At 46.7% G+C, this 21161-nt stretch overlaps 1 protein-coding gene across 2 annotated transcripts in view; it reads right to left on the bottom strand.

The window, feature by feature from the left end:
• Positions 1–867: 867 nt before the first annotated feature.
• The window catches only part of GAB3 (GRB2 associated binding protein 3), a 244502-nt gene continuing 224208 nt past the window's right edge, over positions 868–21161 (bottom strand). For both annotated transcript variants that reach the window (XM_033946079.1, XM_033946080.1), the window contains exons 9-10: positions 6833–6946; positions 868–1436 (exon numbers count right to left, since the gene is read on the bottom strand). In XM_033946079.1, the coding sequence (XP_033801970.1) occupies positions 1320–1436; positions 6833–6946 (231 nt within the window). In that variant the 3' untranslated portion in view covers positions 868–1319. The remainder of the gene's footprint in view (positions 1437–6832; positions 6947–21161) is intronic.

The following is a 21161-nucleotide window of genomic DNA, read 5'->3' on the forward strand; positions in this document are numbered from 1 at the left end:
TTTTTTCTTCTGCGGTACCTTGGGTGCCGCTCTACACTCCGAAGAGGAACCCGATGTCGAGGGGCTTACCTCAATCGGAGCGGAGCGCTTCCGCGGGCGCCTCGAGGTCGGCAGGATTGGGCTCGCTGCCACTGAGACCGGAGGACGCTCCAGCGGGGAAGGCTTCTTTGCCGGCTTACCTGATGGATGCGACGCCGGCGCGGTGTCGACGAGGCAGGTGCCGACTGTGTCGGGGTCGAAGTGGGGACCGGTGCCGCCGAATCCGACATCTCGGTACCAAACAATAACCGCTGTTGAATTTGGCGGTTTTTAAGAGTTCTCTTTTTCAGAGTGGCACAGCGGGTGCAGGTGGACGCCTGATGGTCAGGACCGAGGCACTGTAAGCACCAGTTGTGCGGGTCGGTGAGAGAAATAGGCCTCGCGCACCGCTGGCACTTTTTAAAACCGGGTTGGGGGGGCATGAACGTAAAAACGGCTTCTGCCAAATCGAAGGCCGAGGCCTCGATGGTGGCAGCAGGCCCCGCCGGGGCGAACCCGAAAAATTGAGAAAAAAAGAAAAGAAAATTATTCTCTGTTTTGTTTTTTTTTTTTAAAAGAAAATAAGTAAAGAAGAAAAAATACCGAAAAAGTTTACGCGAGCGGGAAGGCGTTAGAGAAAAAATTTTCAACAGCCATTGAAAGTGCGTCTTCTTAGCTCCGCGGAAACTAAGAAACTGGGGACCATGCGCCTCCGTCGGGCGCGAAGGCACTCGTGCGTGCGCGGTGCGGCCTGCTAGAACTTTCCAAGTTCTTAGAGTGCAATCACTCTAAAATTGTCCGTACCGGGGCTCCGTCGGTGCCGTCACCCATCAGTCAAGAATATGCTGCCTGCTTGTCCTGGGATAATAAATGTTACAGATCATAATAATAATAATAATAAAAAATCCTGGATGCCAATCAAATACCAATATATTACAAATTATTTGTAAAGTATAGAGGAAATAAATGGAGTAATCAAACCCAAGGAAATATTGCTTTGGAAAGCTCTCCTGACCCACAGGTTCCTTTTAGGTTTATATTCTGATCATTCCGCTGCTGCTTTCCCCCTTCCTCCTCCAAAGGGTTTTTTTCAGGATAACTGCAAGGAATGTGCATTAAATATCTATGACTCAGAGTCACTTGAATATTTTGACGCCCTATGGGTTAATAGGAAGATAGCTGAGTGCCATCACCTGCAGGGAATCCAATGCCACTCTCTGCCTCCCTTTCTTACTTTAGCTGCATTGCCCACATTGCTGTTCTAGTGCAAATAAACCAGGAAAGTATCCTCTTTGTTCGTTTCATGCCTTCGACTGTCTCTCGTCAGTCCATTCCTGCTTAGTGCTCTGCAAAGCCTGAGTTTTCTGTTCATCCACCTGGACGTAGTCCACCCTTTGCTCTTCTGGCAGAAAAGGCTTCTGTGATTGGAGAAACAAGGAGTACATTAGAGAGTTGCGCGGGGACAGAAATCCCACCCATCCCCGCCAGGATCCTCTCCATCCCCACCAGGATCCTATCCATCCACACCAGGATCCTCTCCGTCCCCACCCGTCCCTGCAAGGAATTACCTCCATCCCCGCCCGTCCCCATAAAAAACAATTACTTCTGACAGGATCATCAATTCCACAGTTTCTTTTGTGTTTGTGCTACTGTTTTCCTTGTGGAATCTCTTTGGTGGAACCCTTTTTTGTTTTCTGTTCAGGTAATTAACTTATAAACCCCCTCTTTTACTAAGGCTGACGTGTCCATTATATTATATGGACGAACCCTGCTTCCAAAGCCTTCCATCCCCGTGGGAATCCAGTTGGCTAGGGGTGGTCTCCGTGGGAGTTCCGTGGGCCAGAGGGGGGTCCCCGTGGGAGTCCCTTGGGTTAGGGGGATTCCCGAGGGACCCCCGCGATCCCCGTTCCCGTGCAGACCTCTAGAGTACATGTCAGAGTGTATTAGCCATGGTGAATTTAAGGTGGTGAATTTTACATTTGTTCCCATTCCTTTGCTGTACACATTAGGACGGAAGTTCAAAAAAAGTGCCTGACTTAAGCCTATTTTATAAAGCTCATCCACACAAAGGCATGCTTTCAAAAAGGAGGGTGTTCAAAGGCAAGAAAACCTAAATCAACTTTTATGGGTTTTCAGGAGATGTCACTCTGGAATATCTCATTTTCACTGAGACTCCTACATCATGTTCGTCATAGGGCTCAAGCTTAGCCAACTTTTTAAATTGATATTTATTAAAAATTCGGTCACTGAATCATAACTTCAAATAGAAAATGGCACTCATCCACTTAAAAGAAGTCAGAAGGGGAACTTAGCTCCAACTTGAAATCATATTTCACCCTAGGCAGTATCAAGGATTGTTCCCATATTCAAACACAGACGACATATCTGGTCGCAACCCGCTTCAGTGGAGGGATCTGGGATTTGTGGGAAGAGGAGGAGAGACGCCGGCCAAGAGGAGAGTCGTCTGCGCCGGCTGACTTCCTACAGGACGTGATTCTCACCGCGAGAGGCGCGTCCTGTAGGCAGTCAGCCAGCATGGACAATTATACACTGGTCTAGGAGTAGAAGTAAGAATGTGATGGTTGATTGTGGAGCGAAAACCACTGCAATGAACTGAACGAGGAAAGACAAAAGGCCTTTTGTTTCGCATACTCAATAAACCCAGAAAATCAACAAACACATTCTTTATTCTCACTTTTAAGAGATTCATTAATAGTACTTTGAAATGCTCACTCGATTCATCTCCAGAACCGCTAAACTACCCCTCTGTAGTATGCATGTCAATGAAGTAGGACACTAACAGATTCAGAAGTAACCCATCATGAAAAATACCAGTTTCAGAGTCGAATGCATTTAACATATCAAGGATTTTTAATGAACACAAGGGTGACAGCAATTTAAAATGCATCCCTCCTTCCTGAGTGCCATCTGAATTGCAGCAGTAATATGATTTCCCACTCTTTGATGACTGAGGGGCCGGAAGGGGGGAAAGGCTGCAAAACTACAGAGCTTAGTGAACGGAAGCAGCATTCCCGATGGGCAACAAATCATGATTTTCGTTGGCCACATTTTAACCACAGGTGTAATCTGGGGTGGAGGTGAGATGGTGGTGGTGCCTGCTCCCCAAATATAGCCGCTAACAGGCTCTGCACACTGATTCTTCATCCATGTCTCATCTAGTTATTGCTCACCAATGCAAAATGTTTTTTAACACACGACTCGTTCACAAAAAAAGCCAAGGAATAGGGGAGGTAAACCAAAACTGAAATAAGAAGGAACCAACCCTGTAAAACTGTGAGTCCTCCGATACTGAAATCCTCTCTATAAACACTATATCAGGGGTGCCCACACTTTATGGGCTTGCGAGCTACTTTTATAATGACTAAGTCAAAATGATCTACCAACAATAAAATTTAAAAAAACCACAAAGCACACTGAAAGGCAGAGAAAATGTTAATTATTCATATTCCGGGTTTTTTCAAAGAGGACGGCAGATGACTCTATGCAATGTCACCTCGGTAACAAAATACAAAAATAGACAAATACACCCCCTCCCTTTTTACTAAACCACAATAGTAGTTTTTAGCACAGGGAACTACGCTGAATGCCTCGCACTGCTCTCAATGCTCATAGGCTCCCTGCGCTAAAAAACGTTATTGCGGTTTAGTAAAAGGGAGCCATAGTGCAAAATATAGACAGCAGATATAAATTCTCAAAACAGACACATTTTGATCACTAAATTGAAAATAAAATCATTTTTCCTACCTTTGCTGTTTGGTGATTTCATGGGTCTCTGGTTGCACTTTCTTCTTCTGACTATGCATCCAATCTTTCTTCCTTTCTTTCAGCCTCCTGTATGTTTCCTCTCCTCCAGACCTCATTCTCTCCCCCAACTTTTTCTTTCTGTCTCCCTGTTCCCCCTTCTTTCTGTCTCCCTGTCTGCCCCCTTTCTTTCTTTCTCCGTGCCCTCCCCCAAGCCACTCGGTTTGCTGCCACCGCCATCGGGGAACAGCCCCCAAGCCACCGCTGTCCCAAGCTTTCCCTGCAGAAGCATCGCGCTGACCAGCATTCTGCTCCCTGACGTCAATTCTGACGTAGGAGAGGAAGTTCCGGGCCAACAAGGCATTTCTCCTCATTCCATCCAGCCTGAGCCCCATCTCTCCTTGATCCAGCATTTCCCTTCTGTGTCTGTCAGAATTACCATTCCACCTATTTTCCAGCATCACCCTTCTTTGTGTCCATCATCTATATCCCTATCTCACCACTTTTTCAGAATCTTCATTTGTCTCTGTCCTTGTCTTTACCCCATGTTCACCATTTGCCCTTTCAATGTCTTTATCTCCCCCCCCACACTTTTTCAGCATTACTTCTATGTCTCTATTTCACCTCCTCTTCATGTCCCCTCTGTATCTCTATCCTTATTCAGTAGGTCCTGCTTACTCTTTCTCTTCTTTGTGTCACTATCTCCATTTTCAGCTTTCCCCCCTTTTCCTTTGTTAATGCACCCTGTAGCCAGAATCTTTCCACCCTCCCTCCACTCCGGCCCAGCCCAGTATGAAATATTTCCTTTTGTTTCCCTCCCCTCTCTCTTTCTCTCTCTCTTCTGCTCCCTCACCCACGAGTCCTGCATCTGGCCCTCTCCCTTCTACCTGCACCTGGCAAAACCCCCCTGCTCCGCGGCTCTCTTAAGCAACTTGTCAGCAGCGGTGATCAAGACAAGCTGCCGACATCGAGGCCTTCCCTCTACGAGTCCCGCCTTTGTGGAAAAAGGAAGTTGAAACAAGCGGGACTCGCAGAGGGTAGGCCCCGACGTCAGAAGCTTGTGTCGATCGCTGCTGCTGAGTTGCAGAAGAGAGCCGCGGAGCAGGGGGTGTGGCCGGAAGCAGGTAGAAGGGAGAGGGCTGCTGGAAGAGGTAGAAGTTCCGGAGTATGACACCGACCCGGGTCAGGATGATTTCTTTTTCAGGCTGTTGCTGCTGCCGCCGCCACGCCACCACGCCCCCCCCCCCCCGAAATGACAAAAAACAGCCTAATGCCCGGCGTCGGCGTCTTTGACGTCGGGGAGAGAAAGGCTGATAGGCCCGGTAGATCGGGACGGCAACACGAGTCTATCATAGAGCCTGGGATGGGCTCTGCGATCGACTCATGTTGCCTTCCTGAGCTACCGGTCGATCGCGATCGACGCGTTGGGCACCCCTGCACTATATGATATATGATTAGCACTTCCTGTGGCTAATTTTCTTTTTTTTTAATTTTTTTACTGAATCATTGACCCCCCTCCCCCATCTTTTACAAAAGCTGGCAACATGGGCCAGCGCGGTAAATGCTCTGACACTCGTAGGAAATTAATTGGCATGGCTTTGTAAAAGAGGGCCTGAATGAGGGATGTTGTAGTGACAGGCAATAACTATTTTTGATTGTTTTTTTTTTATTTCATTCAACGCACAACTGGCACACACTAATCTGTTTAAATAAGGCAAAACCAGTTGCTGCACTTGTGCAATGGCAGTTAACATGTCATAATGCATGCATTTTAGTAAGAGGACGATCAAAACCAGTTTCTTCAATTTTGGCCAAAACCAAATAAGTGGCCATAAATTGCTACTTGGTTTTGGCTGAAGCTGAAACCAAAACTGACTGCTAGGTCCCAGCCCAGCCCAGTTAGGTCCTTACAAAGAATGAGTCCCCACTTCCTCCCCCTGTGCACCAAAAGAACTCACCCCCCCTCTCCAAACATAGGATGAGCTCCCCTCCTTCCCTCCTCCACATGCACTGAATGACACCCCCCCCCCCCCCCCCCCCCCCCGCAGGCTTCCTGTCCACTCTTTGGTGGTCTAGTGGGTAGCCAGGACAGGAGCAATCCCCAGTCATTTCCCACCAACACCATTGTCTGTGCCATCCTTTAGACAGATGTTTCTGGATATCAATTCTCTCCCATTACATTTAAGATCCAAAAAAATCTCTTAAGTCATTTAAGTCTCAATAAAAGCCCTATTTATTTTAAAATGGCATTCAAAAAAGTTCCTTACAGCTGTCCTCCTTTTTCTTCCTCATTTTACCTTTCGGTTTTTCCTGTTTTGATATTTTCCACCTCCGATACTGTAAACCTTTCCAGCCTCTATCTGCCCATTTGTGTCCAGTTCGTCAATTTGGTTAGGTCTCTTTACCCTGTTTATCTTTATTGATTTTAACCTTTGCCCGTTGTTTTTATTTTTGTAAACTGCTTTGATCTAACTTTTCTTGTTAAAAATGGCAATATATCAAATTAAATAACTGTAACGGTATGCTCTTTAGCATCAGTCTTGCGAGACTGCCATGGGAGGTCAAGGCAGCCTATTTGAGATTGGGGCCCACTTTCTTGAATCAGTTTTCAACTCCTAACTCCCACTCACGGCTGTCAGATCCCTAGACCCACTATAACCTCCCCAACCCTGAAATGTTCTGTCTAAATTAGATTGTAAGCTCTTCTGAGCAGGGACTGTCTACTGTATGTTAAAATGTATAGCGCTGCGTACGCCTTTCAGCGCTATAGAAATAATAAATAGTAGTAGTATTAGGAGCCAGCATGAGCAGGTGTGATTGGGGATTACCCACTAGACAACCAGAGAATGGATGGTAAGCCCAGGGGATGGCTCATTCTGTGCATGGGGGGAGGGAAGAATGACCCCTAAAAATACTACATTGCATTTTATAATCATTTTCTACCTTTACTTCTTCTAGGTGATAACTTAAGATGGGCAAACTTCCCTTGGGCAGATTGAGGCCTGTGAAATAAAGCTGTCTCATCATAGGTTAATATTAATGATTTTCCTACCTTCTGTACAGGTGATGGTGATGCAGAATTAAAATCCAAGGCTAAGTAATCAAGGTTAACCTTTCTGAGTGACAGGAAACCGCTGTTGCATAGGGAGGTTGACTGCCACTGATCCTGTTGGGGAACGGATATTTAAAACATTAGCAGAAAGCTCCTGTACAATAGTTTCAAATACAGAAGAGGATGGCTAAAGATTCAGGAAGAGAATTTTGCATATGTTTATGACTTCAATGGCAGGGCAGCTTTCAAAAATCCTCAGTGACATCACAATGTGCTCTGGGCCTCCCCGAGATGATCATTGCATGGAGGTAGGATTTTTGTTGTTTTTGTATAGATTACACACTCTTTGAACTAGATTGCATTATCTGTAAATAGTAGGCAGTGCCTGTAGTTCTCTATTAAAGGCTCTTTCTGATCACATGTTCCAGCTCCCTGTGTCTTATAGGGCTTTTCTTATTGGATATTTATAGTAGAGAATGACATGGGGACAAAATTTTCCCTATGGGAACTCATTTTCCTGTCCAGGTGAGTTCTTTTCCTGTCCCTGCCCCATTCCTGCAACTTCTGTCATCATCTGCACAAGCCTCAAACCCTTTAAAATCCTAAGTAGCAACATTCTAGAGCTCAGATTGTGATGTCATAATGCCTCATTCCACCAATGCCTAAGCTCCGTCCTCATCTGCACAAACCTCAAATACTTTAAAATCCTAAGTAGCAACATTCTAGAGCTCAGATTGTGATGTCATAATGCCTCATTCCACCAATGCCTAAGCTCCGTCCTCATCTGCACAAGCCTTAAACACTTTAAAATCATAAATGTTCGAGGCTTGTGCAGTTAAGGCAGAGCTTACAGGAATGGGGCAGGGACAGCGACAAAGCTCATGTGGATGGGACAAGGAAACCAAGTTCCTGCGGAGATGGGGACAAATTTGTCCCCGTGTCATTCTCTAATTTATAGCTCTGTACATGCTGGTCAAGTAGTCTGTACAGCCCCCCTCTCTCTCTTCCCTTGGGGCTGAAAGAAGTTATAGCTCTCTCATCTTGCTGTGCCTTTAAGACCACTATAATTCCACCAAGTTTTTCACCCATATCAATTCCATTGTATTTCATTCCTATCTTTACTTAAGTGGCTCCAGAAAAAGAAGGGTGGATGGATTGAGCCATCCGGCTTTTACTTCCATTGCTTTCAATGGAAGTAACACCCAGATGTCTCGATCTGTCCTCCCTTTTCTGGAGCCTTATGGTAACTGTACATAAGCATAAAAAGTGTATGCTGAGCCCTGTCCCAGTTTCTTGTGCCTAGGGAACACTGGTTAAGAACAGATTCTGGAAGTAGAGGCTACAATTCTTTCTAAGCAACTGAACTATAAGTCGTTTTCTCCTTGTATGACTTACTGCATTAAAGAAGAATTGGTTAAGAAGGAAAAATTATGTTCTTACCTGTTAATTTTCTTTCCCTTAGACGCAGCAGATGAATCCAGAGACCAATGGGATAGCTCACATCTACCAGCAGGCGGAGATAGAGAAACTGATTAACAGGTGGTCCTATTGGCTGGCACTCCTCCTGTCTCATCAGTATAGCTCCTTGCCCAAGCACATTTAACCATCAATAGGCATAGCATGTAAAAAACTTCTTTCCCAGAACAAATCGCAAAAGGCAACGATACAGAATACAACCATCAACAACAACCAATCACGAAAGTCGCACACGAAAAAACCGACAACCAAATACCAGAAAGGGTGGGGCTCTGGATTCATCTGCTGCGTCTAAGGGAAAGAAAATTAACAGGTAAGAACATAATTTTTCCTTCCCTAGCAACAGCAGCAGATGAATCCAGAGACCAATGGGATGTAGCAAAGCAATCCTCAATCTGGGTGGGAAGCAAACGCCGCCTCCGCAACAACCGAAGCACCAAAACGCCCCTATCGCATGTGCCCGCACATCCATGCAGAAACGCGGAGAGAAGGCACTCTCGGAAGACCAATTAGCCGCGAGACAAATCTCCTCCAAGGAAAAAACCTCTGGGCCGAGCCCAAGAAGTAGCCATCGCTCCAGTGGAATGGTCATGAAGTTCAATCGCCACCCGCTTCCCTGCCAGCAGGCAAGCATAAAGAATGTCCTCCTGGACCCATTGAGCGAGGTAGGCATCGGACGCCGCCATACGCATGAGGCGTCCCTTGAAGAATACAAAAAGGAGATATAAACAACTAAAAGTTGTTAGAAACCGAGCTCGCGGAGAACGCTACATACATATCAAAAAATGCAGTGAATAAAAGCACTGCTCCCAATCTCTCCTCCCAGGAAGAAGGAAGGAAAAGCGAGCATGACGTAAAAGAAAGGATGACACCCCCCTAGAAAGAAATAGTGGTACCATCCGAACTGATACCCCATATGACGGAAATCAGAAATAGGAATCCCCGTTGAACAAGGCCTGCAACATAGCAACTGCAGAGCTGAAGCCATGGCCACAAGGAACCCCATGTTCAACGGCACAGCTCTTTAGAGTCCCAAAAGACAAGGCTAAAATGAAGCCTTCGGTAAACTTAGAAGAAGTACGTGAAGATTGTACTCCAAACCGGGCTTTCTAAGAGGCGCACTCTGGTTAGGAACTGAACTACAGGAAGCTGAGAAGTCAGCGAAGAGCCATATACCTAGCCCTTGTAACAAGCCAAGAATGGCACCAGAAGCTGAAGGGCATTGAACGCTAAGCCCTCGGCAATACACTTGTGCCAAAAAGGAACTCTGGAGTGGTTCAAACGTGAAGAAGCACCCAAGAAAGGAAAACCCTCCAAAAGGAAGCAGAAGCCACAGAAGAAGATGTCCGTAGCACCTGGATAAGAGAAGAAACAACCTTCTTCGCATAACCCGTACACGTCAGCCAAGATTATAAAAAAAAAAAACTAGGTCGTAATACTAAAGTAGTACAAATATCCATGTGGATCGGACCCTAGGCGGGCAAAGCCGGAGACGCCAGGAAACTTCTTAGTCCAGCTGTCGAAAGACTCATCAAATCCGCATAGGAAGGAAGGCGCCGTCAATCGAGGGATTCTACACACACTGTGCCCGGAAGGCGAGCTCGAGATGGCAAATCCAAGCCATCATCAGCCAGCGGAAAACACTGAAAAGGAGAAGGCAGAGGCGAGAAAGGAGCCATGCAGCAACCCCCTCTAACTCCCAATCCCTGGGCCCGCCGAAGAAGCTAGGAAGAGTAGAATTGAGAGACGGGGCCATGAGGTCCAGGTCAAGGAGATCTCGCTTTCCTAAAAGGAGTTAGAACACCTGAGCCACAAATCACAATACCCAGGATGCAGAAGATTATACTAGTACTAACATGCACACTTTCAAGAGCGTACACAGCGCTGTACACAGTCACATCCAAGAAATGGGCCATGCTCAGATTCCGCGGAGAGAAAGTCTATCCACACTCTTATCCTGATCCAAAAAAGGATCTGCCAACAGAAGACGAAGACGAGAGTCCACCCAATGAAGCAGACCAACTTCACCTGCCAACTGAGTACAACACCTACTGCCCAAGCTGTAGAGAAAGACCCCCATCCTAATACTGACCAAAAGGACCCTCAGTGGCAATCCGGAAGAATGATCTGAAGCTCCAGAAAGGTAGCCTGACCCTGCTCAAGAGCAGAAGAATGAACAGGTACTGAGTTGCCTCCGAAGACCAGACTCCTGGAGCTGAGGATGGAAGCCACCTAGCCCCCCAACCCAACAGCCCTGGATGGTCGTTGGTCATGAGCTAGTCTAGTAAAGACCGAGGCATGCTGTGAAAAGAGATACCGGGAACCACCGGAACAAAAGTGACTGCTGAAGCATAAGAAGGGGAAAGCAAGCCGAAGGTCCCAGTGGAGTCAGCAATATGGATCCCAGAAACCGTACAGAATCCTATACTCTTGGTCATGGTAAGCGAAGAAGAATACCAATCTAAGACCGAGACCCCATGCCTAAGTCTCCGGAAAGAAACACATGTCTCTCCTATATGAAGAAAAACATTACCCCAATATACCAATAAACAGTACAGGAGAAAAGAGCGCTGTGCAAATTCGAAGATGCACGTGTAAAGAACCGAGGAAAAGATACCACCCTTTTCTCGTCAGTCAAATGGCCCGACTGGAAGTCGTCCGAATCAAGCATGCAGTCAAGAAGAAATTAGATGAATCGCCCGGTAGCGCCAAAACGGTACCACCACCCACATCACCTAAAACGTTCGTGAAGCCTTGGGTAGGCGAAATGGCATGTGCCAAAACCGGAAGCGCCGCTCCAAGAGAGGCAGGCAAACCAAGAGCCGATGCGGAGTCCCTAGAGAAAATGTAAATATACTCCCAGGTTGTCTGCAGAAATGTGCAACCCCGAGAAACTAATTCAGCAGAATGGGATCCAGCCTGCCCAATGCCCCCGTCTCGGGCACCATGCAGGAAGTGGAACAACGTCCCTTAGTTCCCGAAGAACTACAAGAACTGTCCTGAGGACCAGTAACACTGAAAAGGGAAACACAAAACATAGAGACTCCAAGAACAAACTGGAAACCGGAGGAGGATGTAAAGATGCAAGCATCCGGAAAAATCCTTACAGCCCACTGACCTGACATTAGAGTCTTCCTCCTCATGAGAAAGCCTGAAGAGTCATTGGAAGAAGTCAAGATCCCTTCAGAATGAAGTGCAGAAGGTCAGGGAATGGCAGGAGGAGACGGTAGGATCTACAAGAAGATTCTCCTAGGAAAAATCAAGTTTCCCAATGTAAAGAGGAATATACTGTAACCATGAAAACAGTACCAACTCCATGCCACGGGGGCAAAATACGTAAGGCTTAGAAAGGGAATACGCACTAGCTGCAAGCAAGAAGCTATACTTACCGCCCTTTGACAACCACAGCAACTTAACAGGTATCAGACAACAGCGTCGTGACCTGCCCATATGACTGCTCCCTGTGCATGAGAAAGCCGAAAGAGCTGACAGCGTGTGTGCAGTTCCATGTGGCCCAGGGAAGGCAAATGATGGGACACCCCGGCCGTAGACTCTGGAACGCTATACAGAAAAGATTGTTACGCCTGATGGAACTCGGAAATAGCCAATATGTCCCTAAACAGCTTGAAAGGGTAGGAAGCAGTACAACAGTGCCACCAGACACCGTCCGCACAGCAACAATGGCACCAATAATAAGGAACTGCCAAACGTACATAGTATCACCCAGGTGAGACCTCGAGAGAGATGAAGAGATCCCCAAAAGAAAAAAAAAACAAAACTGGAAACTCTCCTGCGACTGGCTCAAGTTGTACCATGAGACACGGCTTCTACCAACCCAGGATGGAGGGAAGCCGAAACTGGGTGGTGAAGAACAGAGCCAAACTGCACTCTAATAGGCCTGCAGCGAACCCACAGGAGATAACGCCAGCGCGGCAAATTAATGAACTCGGGAGACCTCCACATACCGGGCCCCAATATCTCATGAAAGCAGGAGAAAACTGCAAGCAACTTCCTTCGCATTTGACCGAGAGGCCTAGAAGCCACGGAAGAGCCCATAGAAGCCAGCTACTAGGGAAACCGCTGAACCCCCCCCCCCCCCCCCCCCCCCAGTGCAGGAGCGCTTATTTTTTTTTTTTTTAGACCGTTGTTCACTGAAAGACCGCGGCTCTCAGCCGGGGAAGCAAACACAGCCGCGGCAAGCAGGAAACTCAAGCCACACTGTGACGCGCTCAGCCGAGCAAGAGAACAAGCCTGAGCCTGTTTCGCCGGCTCTATGCAACTGGGAGGGCAAAACAGGGAGACCGGAAGGCGCAGAGAGAAGGAAGCCGCTGAAACAGACCACAAGAACGCCGCAGCGCGTCTGTCAGCGTCGGAGCACCAGTGCGATCCACCAGCCTGCGGAAAAGCACGGTCTCCATAAACAGCGTACACCCAGTAGCGTCCGACCACAGCCGCGGTACAAGCCGAGCGAAGGGCAGCCTCAGCGAAACCCGCTGTAAATGCAAGTACTCACCCCTGCCCCCACAGTAAAACACCATGCGTCTCCCGCGCGCGGGAAAGCAGCGGCTCCTCATAATCGAGCCCAAACTATAATGCAGGGGCTCTCTTCACGCAAACATATGCAAAAAGAAAATGAGCCTCCACTAACTGTAAAATATGTACCGCTCACCAAAACTTAGCCGATGAGAAACAAAGTAAACATCAGGCAAACCACTCGACCGCACAGCCACCGTGTCCCCCGAAGAACCGAACACAACACTAACCACCAGAAAATAGAACTTGCAACTGCAAGGCAAAAAAGGCATACTCACAACCCGGCTCACAGGGCTGTTAGACGCCGGCAGGAACAAGTTGAGCACCACTGAGAGTACCCAATCAGGGAAAGCAGATGCAGTCTCTCTCTTTTTTTTTTTTTTTCCCAGGGAAAGAAGAAAAAATAGAGACCTAAATAGACCCTCTATCATAGGAGGGAGGGTGAGGCAGGGACCTGGGGGGGCCCAGGTGTAACCCCTAAAGCCGGCACCGTTCAGCCGGACACCCCTGTCTCACTGAAGAGAAAAATCTCAACAGGAGAAATAGAATTAATTGTAAGCTCACTGAAGAGAAAATCTCAACAGGAGGGATAGAATCGTAAGCTCACTGAAGAGAAAATCTCAACAGGAGAAATTAAGTTTCCAGCCACAGCCAGAATCCAGGAGCTAGGTGAATAGCGACCTTGTCCTGCTGGGAGATAGAGAATACTGATGAGACAGGAGGAGTGCCAGCCAATAGGACCACCTGTTAATCAGTTTCTCTATCTCCGCCTGCTGGTAGATGTGAGCTATCCCATTGGTCTCTGGATTCATCTGCTGCTGTTGCTAGGGAATTTAAATTGGGTTTCTATTCTGGTGTTGTTTTATGCTTACAGTACTGGGTTTAAACTGCATGCCGACAACCCTAGTGAGAACGCAGAACAGTGAGAGCGCATGTGAGTGTGTTGTGGGGGAGGAGTGGCTGCCGAGAGCTCATGAAAAACGTGTGCTCTGTCACCTGGATGCTCAAACAGTGAGTGGTGGGGAGAAATGATGCACTTAAAACAATGCCAGTGTTAAGACATGCTAGTAACCTAGGGCAGAACTTAAAGAGGGGGCCTCCCCCAATTCCTCTCCTCCCTGCCCCTCCCCCAATTTCCCCACCCACCAAATGCTCTCCCACCCAGAATCCCTCCCTATATTTTAAAATCAGCTGCTCCAGGGGGCTCCTGTGGGCTGGGATATTTTTCCCATCACCCACTTAGTTCCAAAGCCTCTCCTGTGAAAATGCAAGGAGGTCACTGTAGGGTTACCAGATTTTCAGGAACGAAAATCCAGACCCATGGCCCGCCCCTCAGGCCCACCCAATTCTGCCCATCCCCCCATTCCATCCCCAGCCATGCTCCTGCCCCGCAACCTGTTTGCTTGGTGGGAGGGCATCCGTGCATGGACTGGTGTGAAGCAATGATGTCACAAGTATGCCGTCTGGACTCCCAGGCATGTCCCCAGGCATGTCTGAGGAAATCCGGTTGTCTGGTAACCCTAGGTCACTGGCAAGGCAGCAATTTTCTAGCACTGCCCATGGCCTCCTCAGAACTGTTCCTTTGCCATGGTCTATCCCTTCTGACACAACTTCCTGTTCTACTTGTAGGGACCACGACAGAACAACAGCGCCGAGGAGGCTGCGGGCAGTGCCGCACTGGCAACCTCCTTGCATTTTTACGGGTGAGGGAAACTTCAGAGGAGAAGGGAAGGACACCACAGCCTACAGGTATCCATTGGAGCTGTGAGGCCCAGGGCAGTTGCCCTGAATATTCTCCCACCTCTTTACCCCCAGCGCCAGTCCTGGCTTACAAGGATAGACATGGTGGTTTTACAAAGCCAATTTCCCTATAAGAAACTAGATTAAAAATAAACTTGGTAAAAGACAATTAAAAATCAGCGCTCAGTTCTACTCTATAAAGGGATACCCAGGCTGATCACATTTTATGGAACGGTGTATAGTGCAGATTCCTGCACCCAATTTTGGCATAAATTCTGCTGGGCACACATCCCTGGTATTCTGTAACACTGCACCCATGACCTGCCCATGCCTAGGGTTAACAGATGTCCAGGAAAACCCCGACATGTCCTCTTTTCAGAGGACTGTCTGGATGGACGGATGGCAGTTTGTCCAGGCTTTGGAAAGCCCCGAGCTCTGGCCACCTCTGGAGGGCGTTCATCAAGCATGCGTGGATGACATCACACGCATCCGCGCATGCTGGAGGCCCTCTAGATGCGGCCTGGAGGTCAGCAAAAAAGAGATGAGGCTTTTGGGGGGCGAGGCTGGATGCAGAACAGGACAGGTTGGAAGTGGAATAGGGTGGGGCTGGGGCGGAACAAGATGCATCCGGGTTTTCCCATCCATAAATATGGTAACCCTACCCGTGCCCCTATCTTGGCCACACCCTCTTTTCAGTTATATGCTAAGGGATTTAGGGGCCCAGTATTATAGAACAGCATACAAGCAGATAAGTGCATAAATTCTAATAACATGCAATTATTGATTGTTAATAGCTCATTAACTAATTAATTTACCCTCACATCTGAGGATCACATCCAAATTTGGGCAACCTTTAGAGAATCTGAGGGAAAATGTCCCTCCCCTTCAGTTTCCTGTTGTAGCTGCTGAGAGGTACAGTTCTTTTCACCCTGGTGATTAACTCTCAGTGGCCCTCCTGTGCCCTGGTTCACATTCAGGTGCCATTCTTGGAATATTTAGCTCAAATTTGCTTTGCTGATTAGACTCAAGTTTGGCTTAGTTGCATGCAAATATTTGCAGACTTGACAAATCTGCAGTGTGAAAGCAGTGGGACACGGACTACTTGAGAACTGTTTGCACTTGGGCTAGCTGAACCATTACGCAGATCAGGCAATTGCCTAAGGCTGTAGCTTCAGGAGGGGGAGAGGAGCGATAAAAAAGTAGCTGTTGTCAAAGCCAAAACAATATAGCATATTTTGAAGGAGAATCCTTTTACTAATCTTACAGAGGGATGTGCTCTACCCACGTGCTAAAAAATACAATTTATTTTGTAGCACTGTGGGCAAGTCAGGGGGTGGAGTCAGTAGCGTGGCGAGGGTGAGAGGTCCCGGGCTGGTGGGAACTTCCGAGCCACTTTGCAAGTGGTGTTATTTCTGTGGTTTGGGAGCATCCGGCTGAAAAGCTGCAGACCAGTGCTCCCGGGCTGGCAGACCACACGGTCCCCTAGCTTACAGCCTTCCCTGGCTCAAGACCCCTGGCCAAAGCCTCAACCCCACAAGGTCCAAGCCTCCCATTGCCCCCCTTCTTTCCTAGATAGCTTATGAACCCTTAAAAGGGTTACCTTTGTAACCATTGGTGGTCCGGGGAGCAAATGCCCAGTTCCTCCTGTCCAGTCTGGCCCTAGTTTGGTGAGCATGGACACATTTTATATAAAAACACAGAGAAGAGGTTCTTGTAAAGAGTCCTTTCCTCGTGCCACTGTCTGGTTGGCATATCATTAAGTCCTCTGCTTTTCTCTGCGCAAGTCTCAGGATACAGATAAACAAGGAATGAATGAAGTCGCTGTAACCTGTCTAAGCCCTCCCCCTCCCAGACAAAACATAACCCATGCCAACTTGCTGAGGCAAATCAGCCCAAGCTGGATTTGCAACTCTACCGCTGGTTACTCAAGAAGATTAACATGTTTTGCAATAAAGAAACCCTCGAACCATTCTGTAAATACTGGTGCTCTTGGCGGGAGAGCTGAGGAGGCAACGGTGGGAAAGTCCTCAAGATATCACCTGTTCTTTGGCTTTTGTAAAAATTGAAATTTCTATGTCGAATTAAAAGCCTGGCTCTTCACTCAAGCCTTTAATACATAGGGTGATTGATTATACACTCATTCTGCACCAGGACTAGCTTGCCACACATATTAACTAAATCAGTCCTTATGCCTTGTTTAACTGTATAAACAACTTGCCTTGAGTTAAGCTTCCCATCTGTTTATCCCAATGCGCTCTACCACCCATCTTGACCCCATCTAATATCTGCATTTAACCCCTAGGCGAGTGTTTTTCAACCTTTTTTGGGCAAAGGCACACTTGTTTCATGAAAAAAATCACGAGGCACACCACCATTAGAAAATGTTCAAAAATTTAACTCTGTGCCTATATTGACTATATATAAAGTAATTCTCTTGAATAGGAATCAAATAAACACAAAGAAAGTATTTTATAATTGCTTTATTATGAAATATTAAGTAAACAGAATAGTGAAAAATTATAAAATACTTTATTCAGTGCGAAACCTGGGCCTGTTTGGCTGAACACAAAGCTGATATTCTGGCTGGAATCGAAGAAAGACACACACGTAGCTCTTCGTCAACAGCCGTTCCCTTCACCGCCACTGCCATCCCATTCACCGCCCCGTCACCGTCCCCGCTGCATCCATTTAAGCCTTAGTACTGTAATATTTAGCTTATTCCTTTCTTATAAATCAAAGTTCTGGCTGCTGAACTAGAGAAAGAGATGTTCAGCTAGCAGGGCTTTGCTTATAAATTTTTATCAACACAACTAATATACTATTTTATCCTAAAGCAAAAAATAAATAAATAAATATAATTTTTTTTTCTACCTTTGTTGTCTGGTTTCTGCTTTCCACATCTTCTCATTCAATTCTTTCCATCCACTGTGTGTCTTCTCTCTACGTCTTCCATTTGCTGTTTCTGTGCCTCTCCCTTCACCCCCCCCCCCAATTGGTCTAGCACCCATCTTCTTCCCTCCGCTCCCCCATAGTCTGGCATCTGTCTTCTTCCCACTCTGTCTTCCACATTTCCCTTCGGGGTCTGTTCCTCTCCACCCTCCTTCAATGTCTGTCCTATTCCTTTCCACCACCACCCTTCCCTCCCTCCTTTACCATCTGTTCCTTTCTACTACCCTTCAGCTCCTCTCACGTGGCTTATCTATCTACCTTCCTCCCTCTTATTTTCATGGCACGTTACAATGTAATTTGTGCAAGCCACTGGAGCCTGCGAGCTCGGTCCCTGTCCCATCCCCACAAACCATCTCGCTTCTGTGCTCCTATTTTCTCCATTTCTAATATCTCCCCTATGTATCTGTCATTGCCCCCCCCCCCCCGTGTCCATATACCATCCCCATGGCATGTACCCTTTATGTCTCTGTCCCTATGCCCCATGCACATAATTTCCCCTCTTTCTGTTACCTTCCTGTGTCCAGATTTCCCCTATCTTCCTCTTCCATACCAATGTGTCTCTTCTTTTCAACCCCATCTAGCTTTTTCCCCTCTTTCTTCCCCCCCCCTTGCTTCTAGCATCTGGCTCACCTGCCTGTCCTTCCCTTTCTTTCCTGCTGTGGGTTTTTCTTTCCGTCTTCATCCCCTTGGCCCAGAATCCTTTTCCCTTTCACTCCCTCCTTCCAATTTGAGCCGGGAACACGAGCGATCGCACGGTCCCCGCAGCCACCACTCGCCTGCCCAATCGATCCTACTGTTTAGCCAGCTCTCTCCCTTCGCCTCACCTTAGTTTGTAGGTTTTGTTTTTCGGCGACATGCACGCTTTCCCAAAGAGCCGCGCACGCGCGGCTGCTCAGTGTTCAATCTTCTGCTCTGCTGCAACTTCCTGTTTCCGGTTGCGTCAGAGCAGAAGATCGAAACTGAACAGCAGCGGGGACCGGGGGAGTCTCATGGGAGCTCTTGCGGGACCCGGCCTGAGGCCTAATCAGTGTCTGCACCGTATGGCACACCAGGTAACATCTCGCGGCACACTAGTGTGCCGCGGAATAGCGGTTGAAAAACACTGCCCTAGGCTATATGATAAGCTGTATTATGGAAAATATTAGCTTTGTATCTATGTTATTTGAATGTTCTAATTTGTGCTTATTAGATTATTAGATGTTCCACAAGTATTATGTCTTCCTCATGTGATTCACGGGGAGGGGCCATTGTTTTTGGCCAATCAAGGACTTCCTTAGACTCCTCCCTAAGGAAGTCCCTGATTGGCTGAGGCACTGGGGCATGATGCACTGGGGCGGGGCCTAAGGCCCCACTCGTTGTCGTTAGAGGCCTGAAGCAGGAAGGACTGAGCACCCTTCCTGCTCCCAAATGTTTAAAGGTATGGGGAAGGGGTGGGCCAGGCCGGGCCGATGGTGGGTTTGCAATGGCAGGAGGGAGTTGGCATCCCTCCTGCCATATTCATTCGTTTGTGTGTGTGCACGTGCGCGGAGAGGGAGTGGGCAGCGTTGGGCCCGATGGCAGTGGCAACGGATTTTGGTTTAGGGGGGGGGGCATTTTTTGGTTCGGGGAGGGGGGGCACTGCCAGGTTAAAACCACGGGCTCGCAATGCTTTTTGCAGAATATATAAAAAAGGATATTTATAAATGGGGGGAGGGGGTATGGAATAAAGTTCTATTTAAAGGTTTAGTCAATAGATAAGAATACAATATTTATATGATATTTTTGATTGAAATGATATTTTTGATTGAAATATTTGTGGGAAGGGTGGGTGGGGAGGGAATAAATTTATGTATTTACGATGACAATAGAAAGAAATTCAAGTGATGTGTAAAAGTTTTAAATGATGTAATATTGTGTACTTGTTGTAAGATGAAAAAATGAATAAAGAATTGGAAAAAAAAAAAGGGCAGGAGAGTCGGCAAGAGTCTTCAGCAGTCGCTTCTTTTCTGATTGGCAAGCCCAATCGGTTTTTCTTAAATTATTTAGTGAATCGCTGCCTTCCTACATTTGCATGCCATTTCCCTCATTTGCATGCATGGATCGGATCAGGTGCAGACAGGATCGGCACAGAGGTTAGTGAATTGGGTCAGAGGAAAATCAGGTCGCGAAGTGATCACAAAGTGGTCGGGACACGATCGGTGTCCTTAGTGAAGCTAGCCCCATGTGTCAAGCTGGGCATACAAGCTTATAGAATGAGAGGGATGGTATTCAGCTGTGAGACCTAAGTCTGCAGAATCAACACCTGGCCAGGCTCAGACCTTAATTGAGCTAATTAACCTCAGTAGGGGCTGCAGTTGCACCCATGACTAGGGAGCATCAGTTCAGAGCTGGGGTTCTCAACCCATTCCTTGGGACACACCCAGCCAGTCAGGGTTTCAAGATACCCACAATAAATATGCATGAGATTGCCTCCATTGTATACAAATCTCTCTCATGAATATTCATTGTGGGTATCCAGAAACCCTGATTGGCTGGGTATGTCCTGAGGACTGGGTTTACAACCCTTGGTTCAGAGAGAAACATACTCATAAGTGCAATGTTCCCAAGTCTAAGCTGAGCAGGCGTCCTCTACTTACAGTTCTACCAGTAGGAGGTGCTATTTCATGATCATATTTTCAATAGGGAGGGGCAGGCAAGCTCTGCAGGACTCCAGCGAGCCTGTCTGTCTTTAGCACTTGAAAACACAATATTTACGTACGACTTCCCACTGGCAGCAATGCTAGGGTTATCATATGGCTCCAGAAAAAGGAGGACGATATTGAGATATCCGGATTTTACTTCCAATGCTTTCAATGGAAGTAAAACCCGGATGTCTCGGTCTGTCCTCTTTTTTTTTTTTCTGGAGCTATATGGTAACCCTAAGCAATGCAGTTGGAGAACCCCCATTCAGAGGGAACTGTACTCATAAGAGAGGTAGGCAAAGGACATTGAAACAGTAGAATCTGAACACTGAGTTTGGGAGTCTAATTAATTGTTGGTCTGTTTTGTCTTTGTTTATATCTATTTTTTTTTTTTTTTTTAATCTTTATTCCTTTTTATTTCTTTCAACAAGTGTACAGTATTATTACAATTAATTTACATAACACACTTGGCATTCTTAAACAATATTGTTATACATGTTTTTATTCCCCCCCCCCACCTCCCACCCTTTTCCATATCAATAAAATATTCCTTCCAAATTTATATATAATTATACATCCCTTTTTGATAATACAATTAATCTGACATGAAATCTGTCCCTCCCCCCATCCTTCTTCCTCAAACACTTTAAACATTTTATTATACCCAGTAATGCACAACAATAAATATCCCATCCTATTACATATATCTCCTTATTTTTCATAACAACATCTTTCCAAAATTTTTCCCTCCCTATCCCTCCCATCCCATCCCATTTCTATATATTATCCCCTAAGGAAAAAGAATAAACTTTACTCGTTATAATATTCAATTAATGGCCTCCACACCTCTTGAAATCTTTTAAAATACCCCCTCTGTATCGCAAAAAATCTTTCCATCTTATATATATGACAAACTGAGTTCCACCAAAAATTACAATTCAATCTAGAACAGTCTTTCCAATTAGTTGTTA

The sequence above is a fragment of the Geotrypetes seraphini genome, chromosome 5 (genome assembly GCF_902459505.1).
Source record: "Geotrypetes seraphini chromosome 5, aGeoSer1.1, whole genome shotgun sequence".
Classification (NCBI taxonomy): Eukaryota; Metazoa; Chordata; class Amphibia; order Gymnophiona; family Dermophiidae; genus Geotrypetes; species Geotrypetes seraphini.